General features: G+C 32.7%; 5 protein-coding genes across 5 annotated transcripts; all 5 read left to right on the forward strand.

Moving 5' to 3' along the window:
• Window positions 1–1753: 1753 nt before the first annotated feature.
• On the forward strand, window positions 1754–3292 carry LOC125210109 (expansin-B6-like). Its single transcript, XM_048109688.2, has 4 exons — window positions 1754–1919; window positions 2058–2173; window positions 2387–2577; window positions 2974–3292. Exons 1-4 carry the CDS (start codon window positions 1754–1756, stop codon window positions 3290–3292), a joined length of 792 nt encoding a protein of 263 aa, XP_047965645.2.
• A 1122-nt stretch (window positions 3293–4414) lies between these two features.
• LOC125210110 (expansin-B4-like) lies at window positions 4415–5797 on the forward strand. Its single transcript, XM_048109689.1, has 4 exons — window positions 4415–4589; window positions 4669–4781; window positions 4864–5054; window positions 5476–5797. The coding sequence occupies exons 1-4, from the start codon at window positions 4415–4417 to the stop codon at window positions 5795–5797; spliced, it is 801 nt and encodes a 266-aa protein (XP_047965646.1).
• A 126-nt stretch (window positions 5798–5923) lies between these two features.
• On the forward strand, window positions 5924–10600 carry LOC125210111 (expansin-B6-like). The gene is made up of 7 exons (XM_048109690.2): window positions 5924–5949; window positions 6748–6930; window positions 7221–7301; window positions 9531–9616; window positions 9774–9889; window positions 10028–10215; window positions 10282–10600. The coding sequence occupies exons 1-7, from the start codon at window positions 5924–5926 to the stop codon at window positions 10598–10600; spliced, it is 999 nt and encodes a 332-aa protein (XP_047965647.2).
• Window positions 10601–12627: 2027 nt separating this feature from the next.
• Window positions 12628–13726, forward strand: LOC125210112 (putative expansin-B14). The gene is made up of 4 exons (XM_089066644.1): window positions 12628–12721; window positions 12799–12911; window positions 12993–13183; window positions 13405–13726. The coding sequence occupies exons 1-4, from the start codon at window positions 12628–12630 to the stop codon at window positions 13724–13726; spliced, it is 720 nt and encodes a 239-aa protein (XP_088922770.1).
• Window positions 13727–14372: 646 nt separating this feature from the next.
• Window positions 14373–18064, forward strand: LOC125210114 (expansin-B6-like). Its single transcript, XM_048109692.2, has 4 exons — window positions 14373–14523; window positions 17153–17268; window positions 17410–17600; window positions 17675–18064. Exons 1-4 carry the CDS (start codon window positions 14373–14375, stop codon window positions 17991–17993), a joined length of 777 nt encoding a protein of 258 aa, XP_047965649.2. The 3' UTR covers window positions 17994–18064.

Consider the following 18064-nt stretch of genomic DNA (forward strand, 5'->3'; position numbering starts at 1 on the left):
ATTTATAGGTCTTAGTTGTTGGTTTCTGGATTACAAAAGATAAAAAGCCGGGCGTAATACAATCCAAAAGGAATACAAGAGAAATAACTGAGACTGAATTACAAGGAGATCGAAACTATAAACCGTAGGAAAAAAGAAATAGCCGAGTCGAGGAGGCCTCTTTCCGCAAGACGAGATACGCCCCGGTAGTGCTCTTCGGATTGACGTTTCGTCCCCAAAGATAAAACGGCTGCGTCTCTGGTGAAGCAGCACCGCTATCAGAGCTCCGGCGAACTGGATGGAGGAGAGGGCAGAGCTTCGACTGAAGAACATTGCAGAGGGAGGAGAGAGTGTATGATGCAGAGTGTAGATTCTAGTTTTTTGTGTCAAGAATGCTAAAATGACTAGCCTATTTATAGGCCCAAGTACCAAGCCCAAAGAAATGGAGGAGAGGGCAGAGCTTCGACAGAAGAACAATGCAGAGAGAGGAGAGAGTGTATGATGCAGAGTGTAGATTTTAGTTTTTTGTGTCAAGAATGCTAAATGACTAGCCTATTTATAGGCCCAAGTACCAAGCCCAAAGAATAGCCCAAAGACCACCCAAAGACCAATTGCCAAGATCCAAGGGCACGAGGCTTGAGGCGGGCGGCGCGCGCATGTGGGCTCTTACAGACCATCTTAGTCCACTATAATTATTACATGTAATAATCCTTCTTATTAAATACTACTAGTTTAATAAGGTTGTAACTTCCAATGTGGGATAATTAACTTTTTAATTATTCTCTAAGCTTCTCTCATAGCTCATTAAGTTTGCAAGTTTGCACAACTTTAATCCATTATTTCTCACTCACCGGGAATCGGATTTGAGAAAATGAATATACCACGGTCATCTACTCCGAACGTAGACCGACACTATACCATTTAATTTCACAAAATTAAATGCCTCGTTGAAATTTATAATTGGTCAAAGTCCATTGACCTGGATAGATTCCAACATTAGTTAGGTCGAATCCACAAAAGTTGTGTATTTTTTTTTCAAATATCAATTTTATATTGGTTGCATTCCAGCCAAAGTGTGCTTGTCGTTTCATAATTATTAGTTGGTTTAGTCAGAATCATGATGATTTATTTTTGTACTTAATCTATATGAAATAATAGAAAATATAATTAACATATGAATAAATACTAATTAATCACGTATTTAGCTTCTTTAGTTAATGCCTTGAACTGAAAATGCATTTAACACAAATAGGTCCCAATCCTGTTTTATGTATTGGCTAATTATATACACCATACATATTATCTAGTTTTTTCTCATATTATGGCATATTCTTGATTGGTCAAAAATATAATATTTGATCCAAAAGTCCCATGCCATTCACAAAAGTCAAAGCTGAAAAACATATTATGGCATTTTCTTAATATTGTACTATTAATTTGTTGAAATAATAATGCTTATGTATTAGATTATATCATTACCCGATACCCATTAATTATACATTAACATTTAAAAGTGGACTAAATAATAGTCCAAATTCCAATTTTATATATTTCTCATGAAATTCTATTTGATCCCGGAAATCTTATGTAGTCAACAATAATTTAGTCGATCTCAATTGAACAGTCAACACACAAATATATGTAAATCCAAGAAAACATTTTATCAATTTTAATTTGGTGAGTTATAAAAAATTTATACTTCCTCGACACTATAAAAACGGTGCATGGAGTGTTTATTAAAAGCTGAATACACAATACTACCAAAACAAGAATCATGTTTACTAATCGCAACCATGGGTTTTTCTCTATTTTAATCACTTCGTTAATCTTGAATTACTCATGCTTTTGCGTCGCAACAAAATCAATCAATACTACATCACGTAACTCCTTCTCCGAAGCTATTGCCACGTGGTATGGGGCCCCCACCGGAGCGGGAAGCGGTAATATGTCCAATGTGTTTTCAACACCGTTTCATTCGAGCTATCCATCCCTTCTACTTTTATAATCTGTCCCAATTGAAGTGATTCATTTATTATTTATTACTACATTTTTCCCATATTTTTTTTCTCTTTCATAAGATGGGGGAGCTTGTGGTTTGGCACGTGACATACAAAGCCATCCTTACCACGGTTTCGTTTCTGCTGGATATAACAAGTTATATAAATCAGGAGCAGGCTGTGGGACTTGTTATGAGGTAATGTATTTTCCTTGCTAACTATTATAATATCCTTAAAAAAAGAATCTATCCAAGAAGATTATTCTAACAAGAGAGATACTATTTGATCTATAAACTTGTACTAGCTAGTCTATATCTGATAAAATGGGATTGATCAATTTTATGTCCATAGTTGCATACGTTTAAAAAGTAGTTAAATGACATGAAATTTATGTATATATATTTTGTTAGGTGAAATGCAGATATAACAAAGCTTGTTCACAACGGGCAATTAAAGTAACAATTACAGATGAATGTCCCGGTTCATGCAACGACGATGGCATTCACTTCGACTTAAGTGGAAAAGCCTTTGGAGCTTTGGCATATTCTGGCCAAGAAGACAACTTGAGAAATGCAGGAAAGATCATGGTTCAATATAGGAGGTACTATATAAGCATCATAAGCAATTTCATTACACACCAATTAGTAATTTTAAGTTAGAATTTAATAAACTTCTATTATATGTCACCGATTGTGAGAAATGATTGACCCAATAACATCTGTATATCTTTAGCCGAAACAGAATAATCGACCCAACAATATATATGGACTTTAAATTTGACCCAATTTTTTGAAGGACTAGTTTAATCGACAAGAAAAAGTCCAAAAACTCCAAAATGCACCATGGGATGACTAGAAAATAGGGGGGGTTGGACATACCTGATCAGGGAAAAGTCCAACTCCACTAGAATTTGATTTGTCTCTAATTTTTCAGTGAAAGATATCGTACTAGCTCTCACAAAATCTAACATTACGATCTTCATTTGTTTTGTGATCAGGGTAAAATGCAATTACAAATCAAATATAAAATTTAGAATCGACTCCGGATCAAATCCTTACTATCTAGCCTTTGTGGTGGGGAATTTGAATGGATATGGTGATGTTGCTCGTGTTGAGTTGAAACCTTCAAACTCGGATTGGGTGCCAATGCAGAGATCTTGGGGAGTTACGTGGAAAGCTGATTTGAAGGATTCACAAAAAGGTCCTTTCTCAATAAGGATTATTGGATCAATAAACAGAGCTTCAGTTATAGCATATAATGTCATTCCTTATAATTGGAAGGCTGGACAATATTATTATTCCAGTGTTAATTTTTGAGTTATTTCCATTGGTTTTTATTTGAGGAATGGATACTATTAACATATTATAATTATAAGTAGTTATTTAGTACATTGGTTTTTATTTGCGAGAAACCAATTTTGTCGTTGGAATTTTACTCTTTAAGTCATAACCTCACATGTTAGAGGATAGCTATTATTTTGTTCTGAAAATTAAGTTGATACAGTTGCTAAAGGTTAGAAATAAAATTGAGAAATTACTATTAAAGTTAAAGTTGGAATAAAGATGATTTAAAAAGGGATAGATTCAATTATATACCCAAAAAGCCAACCATATTTTGACTCCAAATAAAATTTTCTATTAATACTATCTTCATTATGTAAAAAATTATTTAGTCTGTTACCATATACTATAATAAAATTTTACCCTAACAAAATACTTGTAATTCAGAAACACATTCGAGAAGGCAAATGCATCAATATAGTTAACCATTTCTCAAGTTCACACCCAGCGTTATTAATTCACACATTAAAATCAGTGAACAAACTCACAGTTTTGGTTCTTTAATTTTTTAATTTTATAAAGTCTAATAAATAAAATTTATGTTGATCTAAAGCTAATTTAACTCATTAGTATTTCAATTAAACTAGAATTTTGGCTACTTAAGTCAAATATTTAGTTCACTACTTGCATATGTTTTGCATTGTTTTTGGCTATTGAGTTTTTGGTTAACTCTGCTTAAATTAATTTCAGTCATATTATTAACGTAATTTTTTTAAAAAAACAAAGAATTGAAAGTGAAATCTTACCCCTGAAGTATGTGGATTTTGGAAGGGATTTAGAAGAATGATTGCAATAAATTAGAATTATATAACTCTATAAACCCCATTTTCTAGCATTTAATATACTCCTATGTATGGATAAAATATCATTTACAACCTCCAAATCCTTTCCTAGATAAAAAAATATCTTCATGAACTGATGATAATTACAGACGGATTTAGTTTATGAGTGATAGTGTATATTTATGTATAGTGTATATTTACACAAATTTGAGAAAATTATAGTATAAAGTTAACATGAAATCAACCCTATAAATACGAGTACTAGCTAGGTAAAACACATATGAATTACTTCAAGCAATTGATTGTTTAGGTCACCATGTCCATTTCTAACAACTATAGTCGTTTCACTAGTATCTTATTATTGATTTTGTTTGTCTCAAATGATTTATGCCTTTGCATTCCTTCGAAATTATTGAATGCTACACTCAATGAAGATGGTTTCTCACCGGCGGTGGCGACTTGGTACGGCAGCCCCACTGGAGCAGGAAGTGGTAATAATTTTATTTTAGTCTAAATTTATTTTATTTGATATGGAATATATATGTAAATTAATTTGATTTAATTTTGTAGGTGGAGCTTGTGGTTTGGAAAATGATGTGAATGATGCTCCTTACTATGGCATGATTTCAGCCGGAAATGGCAATTTATTCCGATCCGGTGCTGGTTGTGGGACTTGTTTTCTGGTAATTATGATTTATTTTTCCTATATATAGAGAGAGAGAATGACAAATAAATTATTTTATAATATTGCTGATTTAATTATAGGTGAAATGCACAAATAATCCAGCTTGTTCAGGATCTCCAATTCATGTGACAATTACAGACGAATGCCCTGGCCTTTGTAATAATGACAATATTCACTTTGACTTAAGTGGAAAAGCTTTTGGTTATTTAGCAAAAACTGGCCATGAAGATGAGTTGAGAAACGCAGGAAGGATCGACATTCAATATACTAGGTAGAGAAGACCATTTAAATTATAGAAAATTGTTTGTCGGTGCAGTTTAGGGCTTTATTTTAGTTTGTGTTTGTCTTATGTGATTTCTTCCATTTAGCTTTATTTTATGCTCCTTATTTGATCAAAATTGTTAGAAACCCCTTTTACATTTGGGTTTCGGTTGGTTTATATTTGTCTTTCCTCTCATTAAATGTGATTTTATGCTTATTTTATCTATCTTAGGGCCTTGGTTAGTTTGTGTTTGCTTTTGCGTGAGTTCTTTTTAGTTTTTAATTTATGTTTATTTTATTAAATAGTTAGAGATCACCTTTATAGTTTAGGGCTTTGGCTTAGTTTGTGTTTGTCTTCGTGCTATTTTGTTATTTGTGATTTTATGCTTATTTTATCTAAATAATTAGATAGTGCTTTCATGGTTATGCAGTGTGCAATGCTATTACGATTTTAAAATAGCAGTGAAGATTGACTCGGGGTCTAACCCTTACTACTTAGCCATGGCTGTGGAGAATGTGAATGGGGATGGTGAGATCGATCGAATCGACATAACGGCTCAAGGATGGAAATCATGGGCACCTATGCAACGTAATTGGGGCGAGACCTGGAAATTTGATGTGCCATCCGGAACCACTGGACCATTTTCAATTAGGTTTACCGATCGCAGTTCAAGATCAGTTGTGGCTTATAACGTCATACCAAGCAATTGGGTTCCAGGAAAAAAATATTATTCAAATACTAATTTCCCTTGATCAATTCGATCTCTAGTTTTGAATTTTAGATTTTTAATTTTAGATAGTTAGGGTTATGTCAAATCAATTATATGATGATTTGTATTGTTTGGAAGTCTTATTTTGGACTTATTTAACATAATATAAATGCAAGTTGTCTTTTTCCAGGAGTGGTTAGTCGTTCACTTAAATGACATAGTATTAAATAATTCTACTTATCAATAACAACCTACATGCATAATTAGCATTTAGATTTTTAGCAAACCCACAGAATGAACAAAATAAAGATTACATTTTTATTGCGACCCACAATTTTGAAAACGCGCCCACTTTCAACATTCTATTTTTATTGAAATTTTGATTTATTAATCTTCATTCAAAAGTTTTACTTTCAAATTAATATTACCGACGTAATAATTACATTCATGCTTTTTACTGATTGATTTTTTTTTTTATCTTTTCTATTTTTTTTATAATTTAAATTTTGGTTGAATTAATTTGCATTCATGCTTTATAGGAATTTAATCCTTATAAAAATTGATAAACATATAGATCACTTACGAATATAAATATTCTTAAAAACCAGCTCAAGATAATAAAACCTAAAAACTCTAATTATTATATAACGTGATATTTTGGCCTCAAAATTCTAGTTTCCGATTTGATTGTTTTACAACTTTTTGGTTGATGATGTTATCAATACTGTGAGACTCAATGGACCATATTTGATTTAATGGTGTCTTGGGCTTTCTTGTTTTAGGTCCAATGACTTATTAATTCGAGGCCCATGTGTTTGGCCCGGTTGGTGGATGCCTTACTTACTAGAGCCGCTGGATTGCTGCCACGTTGCAACTCCAAGCGGATCGCCTCTCTACACCGTTGAATGTCTTGTGTGTTTGTTGTGTGAGAGTTAATTAGAGTGTCTCTCTAGTTTCCACTCTAATTCGACAATATACATTCTCTCTCTCCAGCTCTCTCTTTCTCTCTCTGGCGATTCTAGGGTTTCTTCCTTCCTTCGTCATTGATCTTCTCTTCGGTGAAATCACTAGCAGAGGCAACCTCTTCGGTTCCCTTGCAAAGTCCAGTGCTAGGTTTGACTTCACTGTCGAATCTGCTAAGCTGGAGGCAATTTCATTGTGTTCTTGTGAGGATCTGTGAGTTCGTGAGTTCTAGAGGTGTTATCTCGGTGTAAAGGAGGCTGTGCGTGTTGAGACGACAACGTTGGTAGCAATCAGTGAGGTCTTGGTAGATCTCTGATTCAGACGGTTTCACTACACTCATTTGGATAAATCAGTGTGATTGAGGAGGTCCTTGGCCCGGAGCATAGTCACATTGTGACTTGAGCCATATCCGCAAATCTCTGATTTCTTTGTCTCTTCTAAGATCGATTTAGACTCTTCGGAGTCTTGTGCTATTATACTAACCGGTCTATCTTAGTGTGCAGATTTCCTATTGGTGATAGCTTGAAGTCCAGATTGGTTGAAGATCTTGGATTAGCTAGGGTTCCAATTAGGGTTTGCAATCTGTAATAGATAGATAGATAGTGTTAGAGATTGTTTGTAATCTTGTTCTTGATTGCTTGTACTTGGCTTGTAACTTCTGAGATTAGACATCTCAGAGCTCAATCAATAAAAGAAGTCCCGGTAATTAGTGAATCCCGAGTGATCTGATCCTTACAAATACTTTGTAATAATTAAACAATTCTTCAATTTGTTAAATAGTTGACGCCATATATATAATTTTCCATTTCCTATACCGACAACAAGCTTCTCATTATGATTTAAGCCTTATAAAAAGGATAAACACATGGATCACTTAAGAATATATATACTAGATTTGTGTTAAAATGACAACTCCTGTTAAAATGACAACGTGACAACGCTTATACAGCAATATTATTAACGCTACACAGCAATATTCAATACGATAGACAACAATCTATAGATTGCTGTATAGTGTGTCGGATATTGCTGTTCAAGAAAAATTGCTGTTTAAAGAACAGCAGATTGCTGCCCGTCTTTTTCCAGAATTTTTTTTTTGCTACGTGGCAGCTTATTATTCGTCCACGTGTACAAATGATTGGCTAGAAATGGTGATATGGTGTTATTTTAAGGGGTGGTGGCACCCTAACATGCCCCTATATATACTATTCTTAAAAGTTAGCTCCAGATAATAAAAATAAAAACACCAATTATTATATAAAATGATATTTTGACCACAAAATACAAGTTTCCGATAATTTGATTATGTTATCAAAAATTTTTAATACAAAAGTTTTAAAAGTTATTCAATGAGATTGTAATATCTAATCATTGTAATATAACCCTTGGTTAAGAATGGGTTGTATGCTTTAATTACACGAGATTGTTCTATTTGTTAAATAGTTGATCGCTATATATATAATTTTCCATTCCCTATACCGACAACAAGCTACTTATTATGATTTATGTTCATTGATTTTCCTTTTGTCAATCCTCATTTATGATATCAAGATTTGATTAGTTTCATCAACCGAATATATTAATAGGGTTACTAGTCTAGTCTTTCTCCCATCACTATAAAATGTAATTATGCATGAGCTTTAATCTTATTTCAAAATAAACATACAATACACTCCAATTAACATGAAAGATTACACAATTACCATCCTATTTCTTTTCATAATTTCTTCCCATAACTTTCAAGTAACTATAGCATGCATTATTACGGTCAAATATTTCTCAGCTCATATATCCAATAAGCTAAAGTTGCAATGTTTATCCAAAGATGATGATTTAGGAAATCATACCTTTAGTTTGCCAGGATTTAGGAAATCATACCCTTAATTCGCAAGTTCAATTTTCGTATATAATTTCCATTAGAGTTTATTTTGATCCCTTTTTTTTGGGTTTCTTGACACAATTTTAATGATTGCATTTTTTTTATCTTTCTACTTTTCAAAAAATATAATTGAAATTTGACTAAATAATCTTCATTTTCAAAGGTTTTACTTCCAAATTAATGTTGCCGGTGTAAGAATTATATTCATGTTTTTTACTGATTGAATTTTTTTTTATCTTTTCTATTTTTTGTTGTATATAGTTTAAATAATTTGCATTCAAAAGTTTTTCTTCCACATAATTTTATTAGTTTATAAGAATCCTTAACTTTTATCACGAATTTATTCCCTATAAAAATTGATAAACACATAGATCATTTAAGAATATAAATATTCTTAAGAATCGTCTCAGGTAATAAAAAATAAAAACCCCAATTTTTATATAACGTGACATTTTTGGCCTCAAAATTCCAGTTTCCGATTCGATTATGTTTTACAACGTTTTCATTGACGATGTTATCAAATATTATTTAATAAACAATTCTTCATAAGATTATAATTTCTAATCACTTATTCTTGGTGAAGAATGGGTTGCATGGTTTAATTACACGAGACTGTTCTATTTGTTGCATAGTTAATCGCCATATAAATTTTCCATTTTCTAAACCGACAACGAGTTATAATGATTTATGTTCATAGATTTTTCTTTTGCCAATCCTCATTTACAATAATCAAGATATAATTAATTTCGTCAACCGAATATATTAATAGGGTTACAAATCTAGTCTTTCTCCATCACTATAAAAAGGGTTCATGGAGTATATTTGGATAAACACACATTCAATATAACAAGACAACAATCATGTTAACTAATCGCAGCTATAATCTTTTCTCTATTTTAATTAATTTGTTAGTCTTGAATCACTCGTGCTTTAGCATAGAATTAAATAATGTTAAAGCAAAGGGTCCCTTCCACAACGGTGCTGCCACGTGGTATGGCCCGCCCGACGGAGCCGGAAGTGGTAATCGAACATTTTAACTACGACTCAAGTGATCAATTTCTTTTCGGCATGGGATTTATTGCCTTTTAAATTGAGCAATTGAATTTTAATAAGAAATGTTGGGATAAGATTGTTATATCGTTATATATATTTAACTTAATTATTACTATTTCATAAGATGGGGGAGCTTGTGGCTTTGGACCTGATGTAAACCATGCTCCCTACTATGGTTACATTTCTGCTGGAAATAACAACTTATTTAAATTCGGAGCTGGCTGCGGAACTTGTTATGAGGTAATGCATCCGTCCACCAAAAATAGAGCTGTTGGACAAAAATAAAACCTAACTCTAGCTATTTTTATGTCCACAGTTACATACATTAAAAAAAATAATTAGATGACATGCAATAACCTTATTAATATGTATTGGCAGGTGAAGTGCATAGATAACCCTGCTTGTTCAAAAAAGGCAATTAAAGTAACAATTACAGACGAGTGTGCCGGTTGCCATGACGCTGCCATGCACTTCGATTTAAGTGGAAGAGCTTTTGGAGCTTTGGCAAATCCTGGCCAAGAAAACAACTTGAGGAATGCCGGCAAGATCAGTCTTCAGTATAGAAGGTATGCTTCAATTAATGAGACTAATTAATAACATAACAATCTCCACTAATTTGTTGTTGTGATTAGGGTAAAATGCAACTACAAATCAAACATAAAATTCAAAATTGATCCGGGGTCAAATCCTTACTATCTAGCCTTTGTGGTGGAGAATTTGAATGGATATGGTGAAATTTCTCGTATTGATCTGCAACCTTCAAACTCGGATTGGGTGCCAATGCAAAGATCTTGGGGAGTTACATGGAAATCCGATTTGAGAAATGCACAAAAAGGTCCTTTCTCAGTTAGGATCACTGGACCGGGAAACAATGAATCGATTACCGCATACAACGCCATTGCTAATGACTGGCAAACTGGAAAATTCTATTTCTCCGAGAGTAATCTTTGATCATACTACTATAAATTATTCAAAATGAGTACTTATGTATACATTGCTTTTTATTCGAGGGGTGAAAAACCCTTTTATTATCAAATGTAATGAATAAATAAATTATTTTCCGTGTTAACTCCATTAATTCATCTATGTGATTATATTATTTTCTTCTTTTGGCCAAATCGTGAACCATGATCATATGATATTTAGTGATTTTTATCAAATTTATCACAACCTCTACGTACAATTAATCAATTCTTATCGCAAGTTTTAGCCATTGTTGTGTCAATTATATACATATCCCAATTTTTTCATTGAAATTTTACTCCAACCATTACAAGCCATGTTGGAGAATAACCTACCAACTGCCAAAGGTTGGAAACAAATTAAACTGATAATTTTATATAGCAAGATAGTAAGGGTTAGACCCCGAGTCAATCTTTACTGCTATTTTAAAGTCGTAGTGGCATTCCACACTGCATAACCGCAAAACAGTCTCTAATTATTTAGATAAAATAAGCATAAACTATGGTTGTGGAGAATGTGAACGGAGATGGTGAGATTGATCGAATTGACATATCGGCTCAAGGATGGAAATCATGGGCGCCTATGCAACGTAATTGGGGCGAGACTTGGAAATTTGATGTGCCATCTCCCTTTTCAATTAGTTTTACCAATCGCAGTTCAAGATCAGTTGTGGCTTATAACCTGATACCGTGGAATTGAGCTCCGGGGAAAAAATATTATTCAAATACAAATTTCCCTTGATGAATTCGATCTCAGCTTGCTTTTTGTTTTAGATAGATAGGGTTATGTAGGAAGTCAATTAGCTCAATAATATGAGCTGGTATTCCAATTCGAATTGATGATGATTTTTATTGTTTTACATCCTTATTTTGGTAGTATCAATATAAATGCAAGTTGATTCAGAAAAAAAAGATATGTATTTGTCCCAAATTGTAAGTTTTTAGCCTTTTTCCACCAGCATTGGTAAGTCGTTCACTTGAATGAAATATTAAATGATTCTACAAATCAACGTCATTTCGAAAATAACCTTATTACAATAAATCAGTAAATTTGAAAACGAGAATGCATGCATAATTAGAACGCCCACAGCATGAACAAAATCAAGATTGCATTTTTAATTGCGACCACACACGAGCCCACATTCAAGTAAAGATTTAGAGCACACAATGAAATTAACTCAATGATCATTCATAGTTGAATGATTGCATCATGAAATTAAGAACTAATAATTTAAAGAATTGTTTAGTAGTATAACAATTCGATTTGTAATTTTGATCACCATAGCTTTTCAACTTAGAATAAACGGGGAATTAGCCACGGTAAAACCAATTCAAAAGATATTTTTGTTTGTAGGGGAGAAAGTTTAATTTTGACAAAATGGAAAAAGAATTATTTCATTCTTGTTAGTGTGGAAAAATAAATTATGCGACTATATAATGTAATGTATGTTAATCTACAGAATCAATTACGTAGATATAGTAAATCATTTCCTGAATGTGTAAATATTGAATTGAAAAAATTAATCTTTCTTACATGATCATAGACTGATAGAAGGATAACTATGTTATACTATTAAATTAATTTATAATTACAAATATGCATTAAATGTAAAATATCTAAAATTTCCAATTAGGTATATACCACATTTTATGTAAATTTATCAGTACTCTAAATTAAAATCATGTAACTCTATCAGCCCCCATTTTCAGGCATTTTATATTACTATATTTGGAAAAAATGTCAACTTCCAAACTAAGAAAATATCTTCATGGACTGATGATGATTACTTACGGAAATAATTATAAAGGAGTATTATACATGTTTGACAAAATTATATACTAAAATTATCACAAAATCGACCCTATAAATAAGAGTATAGCTAAGTAAGACACATACTACTAAATTACTCCAACGACTAAATTAATTAGGTCACCATGTCCATTTCTAACAACTACAGTGGTTTCATTAGTATTTTATTATTGATTTTGTTTGTCTCTAATAAGTTATGCCTTTGCATGCCTTCGAAATTATTGAATGCTACACTCTACGGAGGTGGTTTCTCACCGGCGGTGGCGACTTGGTACGGCAGCCCCACCGGATCAGGAAGTGGTAATAATATAAATTTAGTATATAAATTTTTTAATTTGAAATTAACAATGTTGGTTAATTTTTATTATTTTTTATAGGTGGAGCTTGTGGTTTGGGCAATGATGTGATATATGCTCCTTACAACGGCATGATTGCTGCCGGAAATGGGAATTTATTCCGATCAGGAGGTGGTTGTGGGACTTGTTTTATGGTAATTGTGATTTTTTTTAAAAACTATATGTACATAGATTGAAAAAATCTTTAGTTTTTCTGATATTATTGATCATTATAGGTGAAATGCACAAATAATCCAGCTTGTTCGGGATTTCCAATTCATGTGACAATTACAGACGAATGCCCTGGCCTTTGCAATAATGACCGTATTCACTTTGACTTAAGTGGAAAAGCTTTTGGTTATTTAGCAAAAGCTGGGCGTGAAGAAGAGCTGAGAAAAGCAGGAAGGATTGATATTCAATATACTAGGCAAATCCTCTCACCCTAAAAACTTTTTACTACTGTAGTTTCGGTTTTTCCATTTACTTTGCGTTCATCTTCGTTTGATTTCTTCCTTTAGTTTTAGTTTTTATTTTTTGCTTATTTAATCTAAATTGTTAGAGATCACTTTTGTAGTTTAGGACAGTAATTGTGATTTTATGCTTATTTTGTCTTGTTCGATAGAGATTGACTTTTTTTACGATTTGCAGTGTGCAATGCCATTACAACTCTAAAATAGCAGTGAAGATTGACTCGGGATCTAACCGTTACTACGTAGCCATGTCTGTCGAGAATGTGAACGGAGATGGTGAGATCAATCGAATTGACATATTGGCTCAAGGATGGAAATCGTGGGCATCTATGCAACGTAAATGGGGCGAGACTTGGAAATTTGATGTGCCATCTGGAGCCACTGGACCTTTTTCAATTAAGTTTACCGATCGCACTTCAAGAGTAGCTGTGGCTTATAACCTCATACCAAGAAATTGGGCTCCAGGACAAAAATATTATTCAAATACCAATTTCCCTTGATCAATTCGATCTTTAGATAAGTTACGCTTATGTAGGAAGTGAATTAGCTCAATAATATGCGCTGCTCTTCCAATTCAATTATATAAATGCACGTTGATCCACTTAGCCTTTTTTCTGCAGAGATTCTACAAATTAAACAATAAAATGAAAAGGAAATGCATAATTAGAATACCCACAAAATGAACCAAATCAAGATTACATTTTTAATTGCGACCCACTATCAAGATTCGAACTTTATTTACCCAAAATCAAAACCCTTGAAAAAAAATGCCGCGCAAAATGATAATTGACTCGACAGTCGATTCGAAGTGGGTGCCCACAGTCAAATGTACAATAATCTCAATGAAAACGATATATTTGTACCATGTGGATTGGAAGGGGAATCCTCCGATCCACAAACAATAGATCTATTGTTGTTCGGCACGAGTTTTAATGTAGAATTGGTAAAGTAAGAGAGATGAGGAGAAAAAGTAGGTAAAGTAAGAGAGATAAGGAGAAAAAGTGAGTAAAGTATGAGAAAGGGAAGAAAAAGTGGGAAAAGTATGAGAGATAAACTTTCCATTTTTAGAAAGTAATCTATTTTTTGTGGACGTCCCAAAATGGCAAAAGTGATCTATTTTTTTTGGATGGAGGGAGTATATGAATAATGGGTTCAAGAAAGGGTAGCTTTGGGGTCAACTATGATTACTCTTTTAAGGCTCTGTTGATTGGGGATTCTGCTGTAGGAAAGAGCAGTCTTTTGCTCAGTTTCATCTCCACCTGCCATCAGTTTCCTCATGAGCTCTCTCCTACTATTGGTATGTTGTGTGTGTGAGATTCACTATTGGGCTAATTGTGTTTTTGTTGTGAATCAGATAATTCTAGTTTTTTTATGATAAAGTTTGGTTCTTGAATTCTTGTGACGTGTATTGACATGATAGTGTTAGGGGTGATGTTTAGATGTTTAGAATATTTTGTGATTTATACTTGGAATTTCCTGTCAGAATTTGTGCCTTTTGAAGTTTATTGTGTGGTCTTAAAATTTGATCATTTAGGGGCAGATTGTTTTGAAGTTTCCAGCAAATGGTTTGAAGGTTATTGTTGAAGCTGGATGTGTTAGTGTTGTATGGTTTGATGGCCTCAAACTTGATCATTTAAGGTGGTAGAGGAATCGTGTTTGATGTTGGTAGATTGTTTTGGGTTCTCTGTTTATGTTTGTTGGATTTTTCAGGAGTGGATTTCAACATAAAACTGCTTGAAAAAGGCTAAAACTAACAATTTGGGATACATGAATAATTTCACTGCTTCTCCTTATTAATGAGGTCTATCATACTTTTAAAAGCCTTATTGTTAGAGAAATTATGTTTTTGCTAAATTTTGATTGGAATTAGTACAATCAGAAGAAGATGATAGTTGTCACTTTTATCTAATAAGGATTGCTTCTCTTTGATCAAGATAATAAGAATGAATAAGAAATTGGGATTCATTAGGTTTATGTTGGTGAGAATATGGTTGTGGTTGAAGTGTCTTTTCCAAAAGGTTCCTGCTATTTAGTTGAAGGTTGTGTTCCTTATTTATGACAGTTAATTTCATATCATGTGAGATCGAATTTTGTCAGAGATAAAATGGAAACTCCAATGTTGATGGGGATCGTTATGACAGTTCTACGAAGAATTTGTAGAAAACGTGTCGGCTGAAAGAAATTGTGATTGAGAAGCCTGATTGTCGAATCTTTTCATCACATATGCCTTTGTTTGGTACACTAAAAAATGGGACATCAAATTACATTACTCTTGTAGTCATAGATTTCTTTGCAACACAATGAAGTTCATTGCCTTTTATCTACTCATTCTCTTATTCTTTGTAAATGGAATATAGCAAATTGTGTTGATCTGTCAGTTGCATTTGGTTTTTGTCTTGGCTTTAAGAACTGAAATATATATATGGTGCTTATGCTTTGCACTTGAGTGGTGTCAGTATATGCTGTCTTTTACTATCATATTGACACTCATAATGATTTTGGCTTGTCAGTTAATAAGAACACTGGCAAATATGATTTTGAGAAAAAGTTTTACATAAAATTCAATAGCAAATGCAATAGAAAAAAATAGTGATCAAGTGACCTATAAGCTATCTATTTTATATTGTATATTTATAGGGTTTCAGAGCCAATAAAAACTACTCCAAGAAAGAAACGTTTGGGGCAAAAATTTAGGACTATAATTCCAAAAACTTATAACTCCAAAAGCCGTTGAAAATTGGCTCAAGGAAGAAGAGAACGGAGCAATAAATATTGTCCATATTAAATTTGTTGTACATTAATGTTAGAAGAAACAGCTGTCAACATTTATCACGTGTTGATATAACAATTTTTTATGAAAGGAGTTTTGTACATTTAGTTTATTAGTAAATAAAAGAATTTAAGTATTTTAAATATATTTAACAGCTGCATTTCAGGATACAGAACCATGTACTCCCTATGTCTCATAAAAGTTGACTCACTTCATTCCGTGGACCCGTTTTAAAAAGATCGTAATAAATAGTTAAAGTGGATAAGTAGTAAAGTAAATTTGAAATTAATGTAGAGAAGACTCTTATCTACGTTATTCTCGATTTTAATTTTAATATTTATCCATTCTAACTATTTATTACGATTTTTTCAAAATGAGTGAGTGCACAAAATGAAGTGACTCAACTTGCATGGGACATAGGAAGTACTATATTTTAGAATGTCAAAGTTTTCTTATCTTTTTATTAAATTAATATAGTAGTACTACATTAATTATATTATAAATCATAATCCCCTGTTATATTTAAATTGTGTATTATATTGTTGATACATACTGTATATTTGTAGGCTTTAATTATAGCCCATCAAAACTGTCAAAAACGTATATATGGTGCAAACATTTAGTGCTATAAATATTCAAAATATAGATTCAATATAGCATAACAAAAATCATGTTCACTAATAGCAGCTATAATCTTTTCTCTATTTTAATTAGTTTGTTAATTTTCAATCACTCGTGCTTTTGCATCGAATTAATCAATGTTACTGCAGCCAGCAACTCATTCTACAACGGTGTTGCCACGTGGTATGGGCCCCCAGACGGAGCCGGAAGTGGTAATCCAACGTCTTACTAGTTCCATGTTCATTGAGTCATTTTTTAATTTTAAAAAATTCTCAATTGATTGAGTTATTTTTATTTTTGATAATAAATAATAATTTTTTTTATTTTATCCTTTCTCCATCTATATAATAGTAGTAGTACTTTATTGTCTTCTACGTAGTACCATTTTATTTTTCCTCTCCACATTAAAAATATTAAGCATCTTTTTCTTAATTTTTGTGTCCAAAAAACCTAGCTATTGCTCACAGAAATAAGAAAAATGTTATAATGTTATTTATTAAATTATAATAATATGTTTTTTTAACTATTTTATAAGATGGGGGAGCTTGTGGCTTGGGATATGATATAGAAAATGATCCCTATTATGGTTTCATTTCTGCTGGAAATAACAACTTATTTAAATCCGGAGCTGGCTGCGGAGCTTGTTACGAGGTAATGTACCCTGGTCACGAAAAATAGAGGTGTTACGCAAAAAATAAAATCTAAGTCTAGCTATTTTTATGTCCAAAGTTACATACATTAAAAAAAAAAAATTAGAAGGCATGCAATGACCTTATTAATATGTATTTGTAGGTGAAGTGCGTGTATAACAATGCTTGTTCAAAAAAGGCAATTAGAGTAACAATTACAGACGAGTGTCCCGGTTCATGCAATGACGATGACATTCACTTCGATTTAAGTGGAAAAGCTTTTGGGGCTTTGGCATATCCTGGCCAAGAATACAACTTGAGGAATGCCGGCAGGATCAGTCTTCAGTATAGAAGGTACGCTTTAATTAATGAGACGAAATGTAGCTCCCGTGAAATCTAACAATCTCCGTTTTTGCTGTTGTGATCAGGGTAAAATGCAACTACAAGTCAAACGTAAAATTCAAAATTGTTCCAGGGTCAAATCCTTACTATCTAGCCTTTGTGGTGGAGGCTTTGAATGGATATGGTGATATTGCTAGTGTTGAACTGCAACCTTCAAACTCAAATTGGGTGTCAATGCAAAGATCTTTCGGAGCCACATGGAAAGCTGATTTGAAATATGCACAAAAAGGTCCTTTCTCTGTAAGAATCACTGGACCTGAAAGCAGAGCATCGATTACCGCGTACAATGTCATCCCTTACGATTGGAAAATTGGACAATTCTATTACTCCAATGTTAATTTTTGATCATACCACTATTATATATTCAAAATAAGTACTTATTTACATTGCCTAGTACTCGAGGTGTGCAAAAATGT

The sequence above is a fragment of the Salvia hispanica genome, chromosome 3, assembly GCF_029641045.1.
Source record: "Salvia hispanica isolate PSC_SH4W2 chromosome 3, Shi_PSC_v1, whole genome shotgun sequence".
NCBI lineage: Eukaryota > Viridiplantae > Streptophyta > Magnoliopsida > Lamiales > Lamiaceae > Salvia > Salvia hispanica.

Excerpts from the sequence above, each read along its gene's own strand:
- LOC125210112 (XM_089066644.1), top strand. The coding sequence starts at position 12,628 with ATGCCTTCGAAATTATTGAATGCTACACTCTACGGAGGTGGTTTCTCA. Across the intron at positions 12,722-12,798 it reads CCCCACCGGATCAGGAAGTG|GTGGAGCTTGTGGTTTGGGC; the intron begins GTAATAATATAA and ends TATTTTTTATAG. Across the intron at positions 12,912-12,992 it reads GTTGTGGGACTTGTTTTATG|GTGAAATGCACAAATAATCC; the intron begins GTAATTGTGATT and ends TGATCATTATAG.
- LOC125210110 (XM_048109689.1), top strand. The coding sequence starts at position 4,415 with ATGTCCATTTCTAACAACTATAGTCGTTTCACTAGTATCTTATTATTG. Across the intron at positions 4,590-4,668 it reads CCCCACTGGAGCAGGAAGTG|GTGGAGCTTGTGGTTTGGAA; the intron begins GTAATAATTTTA and ends TTAATTTTGTAG. Across the intron at positions 4,782-4,863 it reads GTTGTGGGACTTGTTTTCTG|GTGAAATGCACAAATAATCC; the intron begins GTAATTATGATT and ends ATTTAATTATAG.
- LOC125210109 (XM_048109688.2), top strand. The coding sequence starts at position 1,754 with ATGTTTACTAATCGCAACCATGGGTTTTTCTCTATTTTAATCACTTCG. Across the intron at positions 1,920-2,057 it reads CCCCACCGGAGCGGGAAGCG|ATGGGGGAGCTTGTGGTTTG; the intron begins GTAATATGTCCA and ends CTCTTTCATAAG. Across the intron at positions 2,174-2,386 it reads GCTGTGGGACTTGTTATGAG|GTGAAATGCAGATATAACAA; the intron begins GTAATGTATTTT and ends ATATTTTGTTAG.
- LOC125210111 (XM_048109690.2), top strand. The coding sequence starts at position 5,924 with ATGCAAGTTGTCTTTTTCCAGGAGTG. Across the intron at positions 6,931-7,220 it reads TTGTGTTCTTGTGAGGATCT|ATTTCCTATTGGTGATAGCT; the intron begins GTGAGTTCGTGA and ends CTTAGTGTGCAG. Across the intron at positions 10,216-10,281 it reads ATCAGTCTTCAGTATAGAAG|GGTAAAATGCAACTACAAAT; the intron begins GTATGCTTCAAT and ends TGTTGTGATTAG.
- LOC125210114 (XM_048109692.2), top strand. The coding sequence starts at position 14,373 with ATGGGTTCAAGAAAGGGTAGCTTTGGGGTCAACTATGATTACTCTTTT. Across the intron at positions 14,524-17,152 it reads TGAGCTCTCTCCTACTATTG|ATGGGGGAGCTTGTGGCTTG; the intron begins GTATGTTGTGTG and ends CTATTTTATAAG. Across the intron at positions 17,601-17,674 it reads ATCAGTCTTCAGTATAGAAG|GGTAAAATGCAACTACAAGT; the intron begins GTACGCTTTAAT and ends TGTTGTGATCAG.